General features: G+C 38.6%; 1 protein-coding gene across 2 annotated transcripts; it reads left to right on the forward strand.

Annotated features, from left to right (window-relative positions):
- Positions 1 to 3,497: 3,497 nt before the first annotated feature.
- On the forward strand, positions 3,498 to 12,757 carry si:ch211-142k18.1. 2 transcript variants are annotated; one of them, XM_017710459.2, is made up of 4 exons: positions 3,498 to 3,662; positions 5,943 to 6,090; positions 9,545 to 10,065; positions 11,785 to 12,757. In XM_017710459.2, exons 2-4 carry the CDS (start codon positions 6,031 to 6,033, stop codon positions 11,921 to 11,923), a joined length of 720 nt encoding a protein of 239 aa, XP_017565948.1. In that variant the 5' UTR covers positions 3,498 to 3,662; positions 5,943 to 6,030; the 3' UTR covers positions 11,924 to 12,757. The 2 variants fall into 2 exon arrangements, with proteins under 2 accessions (XP_017565948.1, XP_017565949.1); XM_017710460.2 differs by lacking the exon at positions 5,943 to 6,090.
- Positions 12,758 to 13,404: the final 647 nt, after the last annotated feature.

The raw sequence follows: 13,404 nt of genomic DNA on the forward strand, positions 1-13,404 counted from the left end.
CCCAAGAACTGCTGTTTCCATTGAGTTATAAACATGGAGAAAAGAAATATTGCACTTTTGCACCCTTGGTACATGCAGTGTCTTTCCATCTTTCATGTGACTGAATCCTTTTACATTTCTCTCACATATGCACCTTAAGCAAGCTTTGCTTCATTAATGGAATGATGTGACTGAATAGTAGCCTCTCAACATGACTAACAAATGTACTTCTGCTATGTGTACCTCAGCATAAGATCAAAAGCTGTCTTTAACTCAACTTAAGTATGAAGGTCTTTGACCGTCATTTGGCTCCAAAGGCAGCAAAAGCAGAAATAATTATTGTGTGATCTTTGTCTACATTAGGCCAAATAGCTCCTTTTAAAATCCACTGTTACGTTTATAGTCTCATGACACAAATAAGCGCTGAAAAAAATGGTAAAAAGAAATAGGAGCATACAGCACAGTGTGTGACTTCAAAAGCCTGAAAAAAATAAAAAATAAAAATGAAGCAGTTCACATCTTGTGATAATTTAGATCAAAAACCTGGCCTTGTGCACATCAAAAGATTGAGCGGCCAGATAAGAAAGAGAGAAAGAGAAGCCAAAGGACTTTGAAGGGTCATTGTGGCATAATCTCAGACTGGACTCCAAACTTCATTTGTACTCAGGGAAAGCTACTAAAGACATTAAAGGACTGCATTCATTCATACACATGACCCTGATCAAAGTCTTACATCCTGAATCTCGACCTTACACTTTTACTAATAAATGGCAAAAAAAGCTTCTTTTGCCTAGAAGAACCACTCAAAGTGGCTCCCTGAAGAACGTTTCAATGAATGGTTCTTTAAAGCTGCACTATGTAGGATTTTTTCATCATTCAGGAGAAAAACCACTATACTATGGCATCTGTGTGCTGCTGCAAGTCGCCTTGTAAAGCCTGAAAGTTAAAAGCCAGAGGTGTCAGGAAAGCCAGGCAAAGAGGAGTCTGGCTACTCCTTATTTCTCCCATTATACCAGAAACCTGACTGCAAAACACTATAGGGTACCTGTTAGTGAGTCCTTAATGAATGGAGTGAATGGAGCTAAATGACGAAAAACAAAAATGAATGAAACATTTCTAGCCATTAATATGGGAATCCTCAGAATTTTGGAAAATAAGAGGATGTATTTGATAAATAAATAAAAACAAATACCAATATCTTTCTGTTTTTCTACAGAAAACTGCAAATACAATCCAACAATGATGTCATGTTGTGAGACAGAATAATACTTTATTGACGTATGTAGTATGTATGTAACTATTAACTATCCAATGCCAAGAAAGAAAGAAAGAAAGAAAGAAAGAAAGAAAGAAAGAAAGAAAGAAAGAAAGAAAGAAAGAAATGAATGTTAAAATCCATAAAAGTGAAAAGCTGTTTTGTATTCCAGAGTGGGAGATCTTTTAAAATGATCCATGAATAATTTGCTTATTTTCATGTTAGAGGATTCCTTTCTCTCTCAAGGAGAATGGCTGACATTTTAAAAGTGCATAATAGTAATATCTATGACATTTATTACTAAAAGCCTGAAGACCCTACACACAGTCCACCTCTGTACCTTAAATCAGTCATATTTGAATATATCTCATCTGTGAACTGATACTTATGTATGCATCAGATATGAATAAAAATAACAGCATCCCCTGCATAAGCTGGACTATACAAATTTACACAGAATAACTTGGATGTGATCTACACTTTAAGCTTCGCAATCAAATGCATGTACAGAAATGGCACAGCCTATTAAATCCTTGGGGGTTATGTTGTGACTGGATCTGATCTGGCAATAATTGCACTTACCCCAAAGAAATGGATCTGGCATTTTAGGGTCTTGATTTGAAAGAAACCCATGGAAGAAATGGCATTTTCCATGCCAGAAACTCTAAATATGTTGAAGGAAAATTGATTCTAATGTAATCTGACAAATGTCAGATTGCATCCAACCTCTAGACCTTGGCATTTGCCTTAAGTAGTTGAATATCATCATTCTTTGAGGTGATAAAGAGGAATTATACCAGAGAGTCTCTGAATGAGACCAAAGTGCAAAAGAATCAGGCTCAGACTATGTTCCTTGGTCTCAATATGATGTAGAAGTGCTTATTCCATGCCAGTCTTATGTAAAGGCCTCTTAAACTGACTACTTTTTAGTGAGAGGGGCATTAAAAGAGCCCAGTGGAGTGTCTGTCCAGTAGATGGTGCTGTAGCTTAGAACTAATGAGTCTTACGTATACTTCAAAAGCTCTGCTGAAGCTAGGACGAAAATTCATTCTGGCCACTGCACACTGAACTATATACATGCACTGTATGTCCAGAAGTTCCTGCTCATCCTACGTTTCTTCTGAAATCAAGAGTATTAATAGGGAGTTTGTTCCACTTTGGTGTAGTAACAGCTTCTACTCTTCTGTGAAGGTTTTACACTGGATGTTGGAACATTGCTGTGAGGATTTCATTGTATTCAGTCACAAGGGCACTAGTAAGAACTCATTCCAGAGAACACAGTTACTCTGCCCAACTGTCCAATACTGATGGACTTTATACCCCTCTAGCTGTTTATCATTGGATATAGTGCCTATAGCTTCCCATTCCATTGGCAGTGCTTTTCTATGGAGATTATACAAGCTGTGTAATCAGTTGTATGCCTGTGTCAATGGGTTAACCTTAAAGTAGCTGAATTCACAAACTATTAGGAATCTTCTCTGAGGGTCTCAAATACAACACTTACTGACATATTTGTTGTGTAGTCCTTTTAAACATATTTTCTCCAGATTGTTTTTATAGCAAGTCCTGCAAGTTTCCTGTTCTAGATATATAACAATATATGATCTAATAGTTTAAACAGCTCAAGGCATAGAACTTCAGGTTTATAGGCTATGTGGTATTTTTGTAGTTGTTTATCATGCTTGTTGGGTTTGCTGAAAACATCCAAACAGCATTTTAGCGGCAGCTGTTTGCAAAGGGTATGAGTCTAGAGAAGGGCTCCCAACAGAATATCCGTCAGGCATAGTCTCACCGCTACAACTCCCCATACACACACGCTCACACAATGCTGGCTATAATTGTTTTCCTGAAGTACCATTTGATTCTTGCTTTCATTGCGGTTGATGACCTTTTTTGTTGCGTTTCAGATTCACTGGCACTAGTTTAATATGCTATTAAAATCAGTGGCTGAGTAAAACTCCGGAAGGGTCATAAAGAGGTTTTTCCCTTGGTCCACTAACTCTAATTCTTCATCAGAAAGCAAAGCACAGATGTGAACTAGATTATCCCCCTCTACTTCCCTGCGCTCTCTCTCTCTCTCTCTCTCTCTCTCTCTCTCTCTCTCTCTCTCTCTCTCTCTCTCTCTCTCTCCTCTTTCCTGCTTTTTATCCCTCTCCAGCTCTCTCAACCGCAAAAGAAAGAAATCTTTGAGTTGCTGCTCTTTTTTAAAACACTCCCGCCCCTTCCAGCAGTTAACAGACAGAGGCACAGACTTTTCCCCAGCCAACCTCACACACTTCCCTGTTGAAGCAAGAGCAATGGAGTTGGAGACGCACTGACTGTTTGTGCTCTACCTCTCAGCCTTTGAATGGCAACTTGAGGATTTGAGCTTGTAAAAATTTGGACCACACGGGACGCTTTACCTTGTCTTAGAAGCTGAAGGATTTGGGTGAGTTCTGTCAAACTTTTGTGCTTGTTTTGCCCTGTGGGTCTCTCTGGGGAGAAAGACTGAATTTACTAGATTGACATGTAAAAAAAGAGGTATTTATAGTGTTATAAATGTTGTGATATATGGCATCAGACTATTCTTTGTAATGGTATATGCCGATCTATCTATGCCTATTAAATCAATTAAATGAATACAAAATGCATCAAATATACATGAAGACAGTCAGAAACCAGAGTCAGAGACATCTCATTTTCAATCAAAATCAGCTATTAAGTACAAGTTGTTAACTAAAAAGGAAAGTAAGTGACAAAAGCAGTTTCCAAAACTACAGTCCAAAAATAATTCAAAAATATAAAGAAAACGGGACTCCTAACAACCATACAAGACCTGGTAGACCACCACCAACCAGATACACAACACTAAAATCTTTCATCTTTGAGAGAGAGGAGAAAATCAAGCTCCACTGTCGCTTCCGATGTGAAAAAAATCCACAGGTGTTTCTGTCCATCCTTCCACTGTGATAGGAAACTCAGCACTGTGAGTCTGAAAGGATGTGTAGCTGTCACAAAACTGTTACTGAGAAAAGACACAAAAGAAGAGAAATAGCCAATCAAACAAAGAAGCTGCTGATGTTCTCAGAAGAATGGAATGACCACTCCCTGACCTCAACATCACTGATTGTGTTTGAGATTACTTGGATTGTGAGAAGCCGAAAATATAGCCAACTTATAAGACTGAAAATTGAAAGTGTGGAATTAAATATCAGCAGAAGCTGAATAAAATAAGCAAGCAAAAAACTTTCCTGTTTTTTCTGTTTTGTTTTTTTTTTTTGCTGACACTGAAAAGAATACTTATTTGTACTTTACTATAGCCAGTTTCACTATTTCACAATTAAATAAACAAAGGGAGGTCTCTGAACTTATTTTTACCAATGCAGACAGTCTGAAAGTTTGCTTTACAGCAAACTTCAATGTTATTTTCACTCACAGTTGCTGAGTTGTGACCACTTTTTAGGCCTAGACCTGGTCCATCAGGTTACATAGCCAGAGGTTGAGTTGCTATAACAGCTGTAAGGTATATAAGGTGCAAGACATTGCATCACCTGCTGAGGCCTGCACACCTTAAAGGCTCACTGGAGGAAAGGGGCCAACATTATAATGGCTTCCTCTGGGAAAGATGGTGGTGTTCTATCTGCTGAGCAAAACAAAGAAAAAGTACTATTTTTTACCCTTCATTAAGTAAGAGAGTGCCATTGAATGCTTGTCAAAGAATGACTGTATTCTTGGCACTCAGTGTGTAGCATGCAGCTGCTGTTCTCTTCAGCGTTCTATTTATTCTCATTGTGGACCAACATGTGGTACAACCTTCCTGCTAATAAGTGAGGTTAATAGTGGCCTTTTGTTTGTATAGAAGCCCAGTTTTATCAGACATAAAGACGTTTTTTATCTACTTTGATCTGGTATGGTATTAATTACATTAAATGGCACAATTCATTCATTAGACATCACAAAGCAATTCAGCCAAAGGAAATTTAAAGGTCAGAAACATTGGCTGCTCTTTTGTGCCCCCAATTAAGGAATTTAATTGGCCAATGGCTTAATTATTTTTTCTCCATTGTAAAACATTTTGATCTCCATCCTGGCAAAGATTTGCGGTGTAGCCCTGAGAAAGAAAGGCTAATGAAATCAAGACATTTTGGCCATTGTTCATTTCAAAATGTTGATCTGCTTACATGAGCAGTCTGTACGTGTTCCGCTCACTTTATGTGGGTTTGGAAGATATGCAACATGCTGAGTCCAAGTTCTATGTGTTTTTGATGTGTAACATACCAACTGAATCCAAGAAGTCAACACTGAATGCTGTTTTTCTTCTTTCAAGCTCCACTGAACATAAAAATGCATTGAATTTACTTCAATCAAATGTGTACATTATGTCCACATGAACAATGCATATCAAGACAATTATTCCCAAAAGTAAGTCAACTGAATGGCACAACTGTGTTGCTGTTTAATTCATGTGGAAATGATGAACACATTTGTATCACTTTCACTTTTTTCAGTGCAATCTGGAAGAGTTTACTGACAGAATACGTCCCCTTAATTACAGCTGCCACTATTGCATTTTAATGCACTTCTCGTGACTCTATATTTGGATTTCTCATTAAGATGCTTCCCAAAGTTTCCAATTTCAGTAGGAAAAAGTATTGGAATGTTTCCACAACACTCATTGTTATTTAACTCTGACTAAATGAGAAATAAATCACCGCTCTCATCTTTGCAGTCAGAAAAGAAGCTCATTACAGGCTGAGGCAGTTTGCTGGCCTGACGATATCATCTGTCTACCACAGTGCAGCCATCAATCAACAAGCATGAGCAACAAATTGCCCTGGTGGCAGGATGGGCGAGTGGTGCATGGTGGAAGTTCAAAGGTTTGTGTTTACTACAGCCTCCATAACCCATATAAGGTCACTCGTCCCTTTAATCTGAAACAGAGATGACAGGCAAAGCAAGCAATTGTAAAGTTTTTTTTTTCTGTGCAAGTACAGCACAGGGGCAGGGCTTTAAAAATGATCTCATAACATGCAGGGAGGCCATTGCACAGATCAGATCCCCCTGCAACAAAAAGTAAAATTGAAAAAATCTGCTTTACCTTATTTTATTATTACCCCTTAGTTCAGAATTTTGGATGCTGCATTCAGGTGCTCATTGGAAGATTGTATATACTAGATGGTTGATTAGTACTCTGTTTGAGTTCTTGTTTGTAGATACATCCACTACATGGAAAAATATCCTGCTCTTTCTTTGCTGTATTGAAAAGCATATAGATCTAATAGAAGTGCCTCCTTTGTATATTTTTTCACATTTACTGCAAGTTTACCGTTTTTCACTTAATACGTTCTATTGTAAAGTCATGTATCATCAAGAATCAGTTCTAAATATGTCTTTGCCGCTGTTCAAATGCAATTTATGGGTGGGCAAATGGTATTTTTCAGTTTTCAACACTACTTGAGTGCAGCAGTAGTCAATCCTTGGAAAAATCAGGCCAAACTTCTGACCAATCTGTGACTGACAGAGGTTAACTCCTCCAGCAACCCCTTTCCCCCTCTGTGATGTCTGTGGCATTAATCACATGAAGTATGTTGAAGAAGCAAATTATGCTACATGCATATTAAGGATATAAAGTAGTTATTGCTCCACTAAGAAATAACACTGTTGCTTTTGACTGATATGAATGCTTTACTTTCTACATATTTACATAGACCTTTTTTTCCTTCTTAGAAAAAAAAAGATTGGTTCCTCTGCATGTTTCATGCAACTGCCTGTTTGTCATAAGTATCATGCTTTCATCTTCATGCGGATATTAAGTGTAGGTCTAAACCTTATTTAACAGAGAAAGTCTTTTAACTTAAAATGAGTTAACCCCCATTTCGTTTGTTAGGTTTTGTCCAGTTCAAACTTAATCAGGAACCCTGTGTCTGTTGGACCTGCTTTGTGAGGCAGGCCTTGGTTGATTGCCTTTGGAGTAAGGGGAACATTGAGTAAATTAGATAAGATTTTCACCTACCCATCACTTTAGACAAGTTGTGCCTGTCCTCCCTGAGAACAGAGGCTAAGACCAAATGAGGGTAAGGTTAAGACTGTGGCTACAAACACAGGAGAGAACTTGAACAGGCAGCATTTTTTTCCTTTAAAGAGCCAGCTGACTTTACCACAAAACTCGAAAAATGCACCAGTGGTGGGAAAGAGCTGCTGAGCACTTACAGAGAGCTATCGCATTTCAGACAGGCTCACGTACACTGATGAGTGGTGAGACGTTCTAGAGCAGACAGTACACTCGTGGAGGAGAGTGTGAAGTGAAGGGATGTAGGAGATGAAATGACTGTGAGGAGCGGCTTAATGAGGTGGAGTTGTTGCTCTGCGTGGCTCTATGCTGCGTCAGTAAGACATTATGATTGGAGGTGCTTGCTGTAAGTCAGTAAAAGATGCATTTGGTTTGTAAATCAAACATAAATGTCAAGGGATTAATCACAGTTGGCATATGTAGTTGTATCTGCTGTGGTATCTTGCACAAACTGACATGTAATTATCAAATTTTGAAAGATCCTCCTACTGGCATCAGCTGCTTAATGTCACTGCAGAAAAAAACATCTGATCTGAGGGAAGACACGGATCATGGCTTTGTGGACAGGAGCTTTAAGCGTCATCCTTAAATCCTGATGCCTCTGTCCCCCTAATTCACCTTGTAATACCAAGGATGTGGACCTTTTCTTAAAGAGATCAACAAGGGTTCTGTTCCTCATGCTGTCATTGCAGTCTCTTCTGAATCCATCCATACGCAGGACTACATAAACATTTCCTTTGTCCTGAAGGCTTTCCATGAACAACACCTCAGCTTTATATATACAAATGTGCTCAGCACATACCAGCTGCAAAAACTCCATGTGCGCCACAAAAGCTTGTAAAAAAGCCATGGTGCAGATACAATTCAGCAGTGGGGTTTTCTTCTTGTAGAAAGTTTTGAGTTCTTCCAAGAAAAGCTAACAGCTAACAGGAAGTTGCTCCCTTTGACTTTGACTAGTCGACCAGTAGCACAGGGTGGCATGGTGTGATGTCTAACACAGAGTAGACAGACAGCTGTTGAAAGGCAGGAATGACACTAGACAATAGTACTGACAGCACCTTGACACTGATTATGATTGATGGAATGACTGAGAGCAGTAATTGTTGCAGTCATTGTGATGGGATGCTTTTATAGATGGCTAATAAATGTGGTGCTATACCAACTAATTCAGTTTTACACCTGTCATTACATGTATATTGTCGCTGTTCATATAAAATCTCTAAAAAAAGTAACTTTACAGGAGTAAGAAAAAACATTTAAACATCTTAAATCACAATGAAAATAAGTGTAACAAGATTTTGTTCTAATCTATTGATTTGTTCATCATGAAATTTTGACTCAATATGAAGGGCAGCTAGTGTTTTGCATAAATTGCATAAAAAACAAAAAGCAAAAATGTAGATAGAAGGTTTTGTTCTGAAAGTGATAATATGGCTTTTGAGCTTACAGTTCGGATGTACAGCTTGCTTTGTTCAGGGTGAATTTAGAATATGAATGGTCTCTGTGAAACCTCAGACCAAAGGCAATTCACCAGGTTTGTTCGTGTATGTTTTTTCCTTCTGTCTCAGATGAACTTCTATCTTCTGACCTCTCATGTTACAGTTATGGTGGTATTGTACAGTTGATTGGGCTGCTACACTTTGTTTTCTTAGAAAATATCTTTCTTACTGAACCTTATTCCAAAAACAACATAATTAGATAAAGTAGCTCCTTTGTTAGATCATTAGCACAGGGGTCCCTGGAAGAGGTCCGCCACAGATATTGAACAGACAGGTGTTGACAGGCAGAAATGACACAAGGTAATAGTGCCCACAGCACCATGATGTTCAATACCATTGACAGAATGATGAAGAGCTGCAATTGTTAAAGTAAATATGATTCTTTCATGGATAACTGTGAAGGGGAAAGTGGTGCTTTGGTTAATTTGATTTTATATCCTTAATTATATGCATATTGTGCCTCTGACAAGCTTACTGTTTGGATGCTGTTGAATCTGTGCTTTGTTCAGGGCAAATAGAGAGACTGAAAGGTCTCTGTGGAACCACAGGCCAAACGCAATTTGTTGAGAGTTTGCGTTTATTTTTTCTGTCCCAGATGAGGTCAGGTCTTGGCAACGGCACTTTGGCTATTTGGAGAAGGCGCTGGCCAGCTTTGATAAGCTTGAGAAGGGCCTTGCATCTCTCATCTCCTGGGGTTTCATTCATCACTCTTTCAAAACAGGTTATAAAGGTCACTCACAGTAAACCTATTCTCTTTTCTAGGCCAAGATGAGGCAGCACTGGACTTTGGGTACATTGCTATTCATAGCCTCACTGATGTCAGCCCACTGTCAGAGCGGTGAGGAAGGGGACTGGGGATCAGGCAGCATGCCAGAGGTCATGTTCACCAATGCGTCCACTCCTATTCCACATGCAATCAGGGATGATCCAGTCAGGCCTGACTGGACCAAGCCGCTTTTTCAGGCCATTCCAGAGATCGAAGTAGATGGCTGTTCTGTCAACTTCCACACAAGCCAGGCTATGTCCAGGCGATTACGGGCGAACAGGGACGAAGTGGCTTATCTGAAGGCTCTGCAGCATGGGAACCAGGCAGTGGTGGAGAATCTGGTTCAGTTTGTCGGAGCAGAGTTGGGGACCCAGCGCTATCAGGAAATTATCCAAGAGAACATTGATGGAATAAAGGAAGATCATGTTAGCTGTGAGGGAGTGGTGAAGAAATCAGCAGAGGATTTGGAGAACCAGCTGGAGGGAGACATCTTACAAGTTTTGGCTGGAATTCAGAAGTAAGTAGGTGTAACCGTAATACACCACCAGTTATGATCTAGGGGACTGAAGCCTTGAAAACCCTTAAATTCCCAATTCCCTTATAAAAAGAGAGCTCAGCAGAAAAAAGTAGCATTAAATAATTCAGCCATAAACAATTTTTTAGGCAAAAAGTTTCTGGTGTAAGATGGAAGAGGAGGCACAGGGAGGTGTATCATTATAGAAGGAAAAGGCTGATTTCAGTTACATAGCATGCATGAAAGTTTTCATTATACAAACATCAATACTTAATAAGTTAGTTCAGTATGTTAAATGCTAACAATAAACAAACAAATGTTTAGTAATTTTCTTTTATTAATTTTTTTGTGTTAAAATCCAAAAGGATGTTGGCAACACATTCCAAAATGTTGGAACAGGAGCATGTTTATCTATATATTACATCATATTTCCCTTTAACAATACTAAACAACTTATACAATACTTAACAAGACTAAATATACCAACTGATCCAATTTTGAAAGTGGAATTTTTCAATTATACTTTCATCTTTAGCTGTGCAACAATACAGGCCTTTGTTGTACTAACGTTTCATAATGCACCCCACATTTTTATTGAGAGAACTGACTGGACTTCAGGCAGGCCAGTCTAGCACCCACAGTCTCTGATCATGCAGACTCGGTGTTGTAATGTGCCAAATGTGGCTTGGTGTCATATTGGAATGAGAAAAAGACGTTTTCTAGCATATGTGACTCCATATGTCCCTTCACAAATGTGCAAGTCACCCATGCCATGGACACAAATACCCGATCTCACGACAGACCCTTACTTCTGAACTTTACTTTAACATAGATGGCCTTTTTCTTCTTTGGCCTAAACAACACAATGTCCATTATTGTCATTAACAGTCTGAAAGTTTGACTGACAACGCCACACATTTCCACTGTGCACCACCATCACTGGCAGTTTTTCATGCAGTGCAGTCTAAGGGATAGAAAGTCACAGGCATTTGGTTGTGTTTCCAAGGTTTGGCCTTTATGCATTAAGATTTCTATTTCTAAGAGTTCCCTGAATCTTTTGATGATGTTATGCACTGTAGAGGGTAAAATATCTATTGTCCTCACAAATGCTTGTTGAGAAACCTTGTTTTTAAACTGATTATTTGCTGCCTTTATTTTTTTAGACCAGTCTTGATCTCTCATTAGGCTTTTACTGAATGCTCCTTTAATGCCCAAGCATGATTACACTACCTGCTTAAGATGTTTTTTGAACATTCTTAGCCTTGAATTGCTCCAGTCAAAACTGTTTTTAGAACATGTTGCAGGCATGAATTTCTAAATGAGCATACATTTACAATTAACATGATAAGATGAAATCATTAAAAATCAAGTCAAAGTGGATTTACAAATGACTACTTTCTGTTTCTATTTGCATTTCACAGACCCAATTTTTTGGAACTAAAGTGTGTAATTATGAATAACTGAATGCAAAATACAGACATACAGATGCAAAGCGAGTAGCAGAAAGCGGCTCACCAACCACAGCAAATTGTGTCTGGCCTCTGGGTTTTCCATCATCAGCATAGACAGTAGGAAGGAATGCGGATTTTTTGCCCCTTGCAGGCCCCTGAATTGAGGGCTGCTTGGAGCAGTGTTGGGTCCCCTCTACCCAGACCCCCTCCTTTCCTTTCATTTTTTTCTCTCACTCTGATTCTGCTTCTCTTCTTTGTGTCTGTCTCCAAGAATCAAAGAAGAGTCTCTTGCCTTTGAACGGATGCTGCAAGCCACGGCAGACATCGCCAGCCGGCTGGAGATTTCCTCACGGACCCTGCACACTGAGCTAACGGAGCAGCTCAGAAGGAGCACCAGTGCTCCCAACTGAAAGCACATAACGGGAGGACTGCCATTTCAGAGGACAAAACTCAGTCATCACTGTGTTATTTGAAAGTCCCCACACATTCTTAAAAATAAAGATACCAAAAAGGGTTGGTTCCTTAAAGAACTTTTCATAGAGCCTATCAAATGAGTGTGTGGAATGCTTTTAGAACCTCCAAAGTTAAAGTTCTATTCTAATTAAAAGTTTTTTACAACTGTGTATCTAAATCTAGAACTTTTATCTTAAAGAGTGTATTTGTTCAGACACAAAGGGCATGAAGAGGACAATTTAATTAAAGTACTGTGCAATATTGAAAATACTGTGCATATTTCACACTGTTCACATGTTAAAAGCATTAGTTTTCGTCCAAGTATTACATTTGTGAATTCTAATGGATTTTTGTTTGACACTTCTTGGCAGAAGAGCAACACCTAGTACATTTTCTGACAGATAGCTTAATGTTCTGCTGTCTTGGTGCTAGGGTGCAGATGGAGAGCAGACAGCTAGGGCCCCTCACTCAGCACAGACACATACATTTCATGAGAGGGAAACGGAAAATGACCTTGACGTAATAGAATAAATAAACTGAGCCTCATCTGGATGCCAAAACTGAAAGGAGGCCCATCATTAGTAAATAAGCATTATTTAATGTCTTTTTTTATTAACCATAACAGAGTTATAAACAAACAATGGGTAATTTATGAGTTATTCTGGACAGCTGGGAATGAGCCTTTTGTGGTATGTGCATGTCTTTATAAGCAGATGTCTTGCAGGGCAATCTCAGTTGCTTTGGATGGGATTTAGCTGATGAAGAATATGAATAAAGTACTAATTTAATCAGTTCTGTTTCTTCAGACTTTTTCAAATGAACTAATTATGAATGCTCCCAGTGAATGCACAATAATTAGTAAGTTAAGTTAAAAAATAGTTTTAAAAGCACTTATTTTCACCATGACTTTGCACATTATAGCATTGAGATCAGGCATCAAGCACAGCGCATGGGTAAAGATGATGTAACCCAGTACTCTCTGTAGCCTCTTATCACATACAGTGTCACAATAGTTCAGCGGAAAGGGAAAGTTCTAAAAGTTCAAGCTGAAACATTCAATAACATTTTTGGTATATTTTTGCAAATATTAGTTCAGTTGGCCTGCCCTCTGGCGGTGGTATCTAGCAATAGCAGGCCCAGAGAAAGTATATACATTTTATTTTATGAGGTTCGCAATTTATCCCTCCTCCTCCACCACCAACAAATAAATAAACAACGAAAAAGATAAGTGATGAAATAGATACTGCTATTAAAATAATAACAACACCAATACTACTACTACTAATAATAATAATCACGTGAAATAGCAACGTATCTTTGGGATATTTATTTATTTATTTATTTATTTACTTATTTATTAACATTGAGTGAGTTTTCATAACAATCTCGTTAAATTCTCTCAATAATAGCTCAGGTATTCCACCCAGTGGCAGTGGGG

The sequence above is a fragment of the Pygocentrus nattereri genome, chromosome 4 (genome assembly GCF_015220715.1).
Source record: "Pygocentrus nattereri isolate fPygNat1 chromosome 4, fPygNat1.pri, whole genome shotgun sequence".
NCBI lineage: Eukaryota > Metazoa > Chordata > Actinopteri > Characiformes > Serrasalmidae > Pygocentrus > Pygocentrus nattereri.

Excerpts from the sequence above, each read along its gene's own strand:
- si:ch211-142k18.1 (XM_017710459.2), top strand. The coding sequence starts at position 6,031 with ATGAGCAACAAATTGCCCTGGTGGCAGGATGGGCGAGTGGTGCATGGT. Across the intron at positions 6,091-9,544 it reads TGCATGGTGGAAGTTCAAAG|GCCAAGATGAGGCAGCACTG; the intron begins GTTTGTGTTTAC and ends TCTCTTTTCTAG. Across the intron at positions 10,066-11,784 it reads GTTTTGGCTGGAATTCAGAA|AATCAAAGAAGAGTCTCTTG; the intron begins GTAAGTAGGTGT and ends TCTGTCTCCAAG.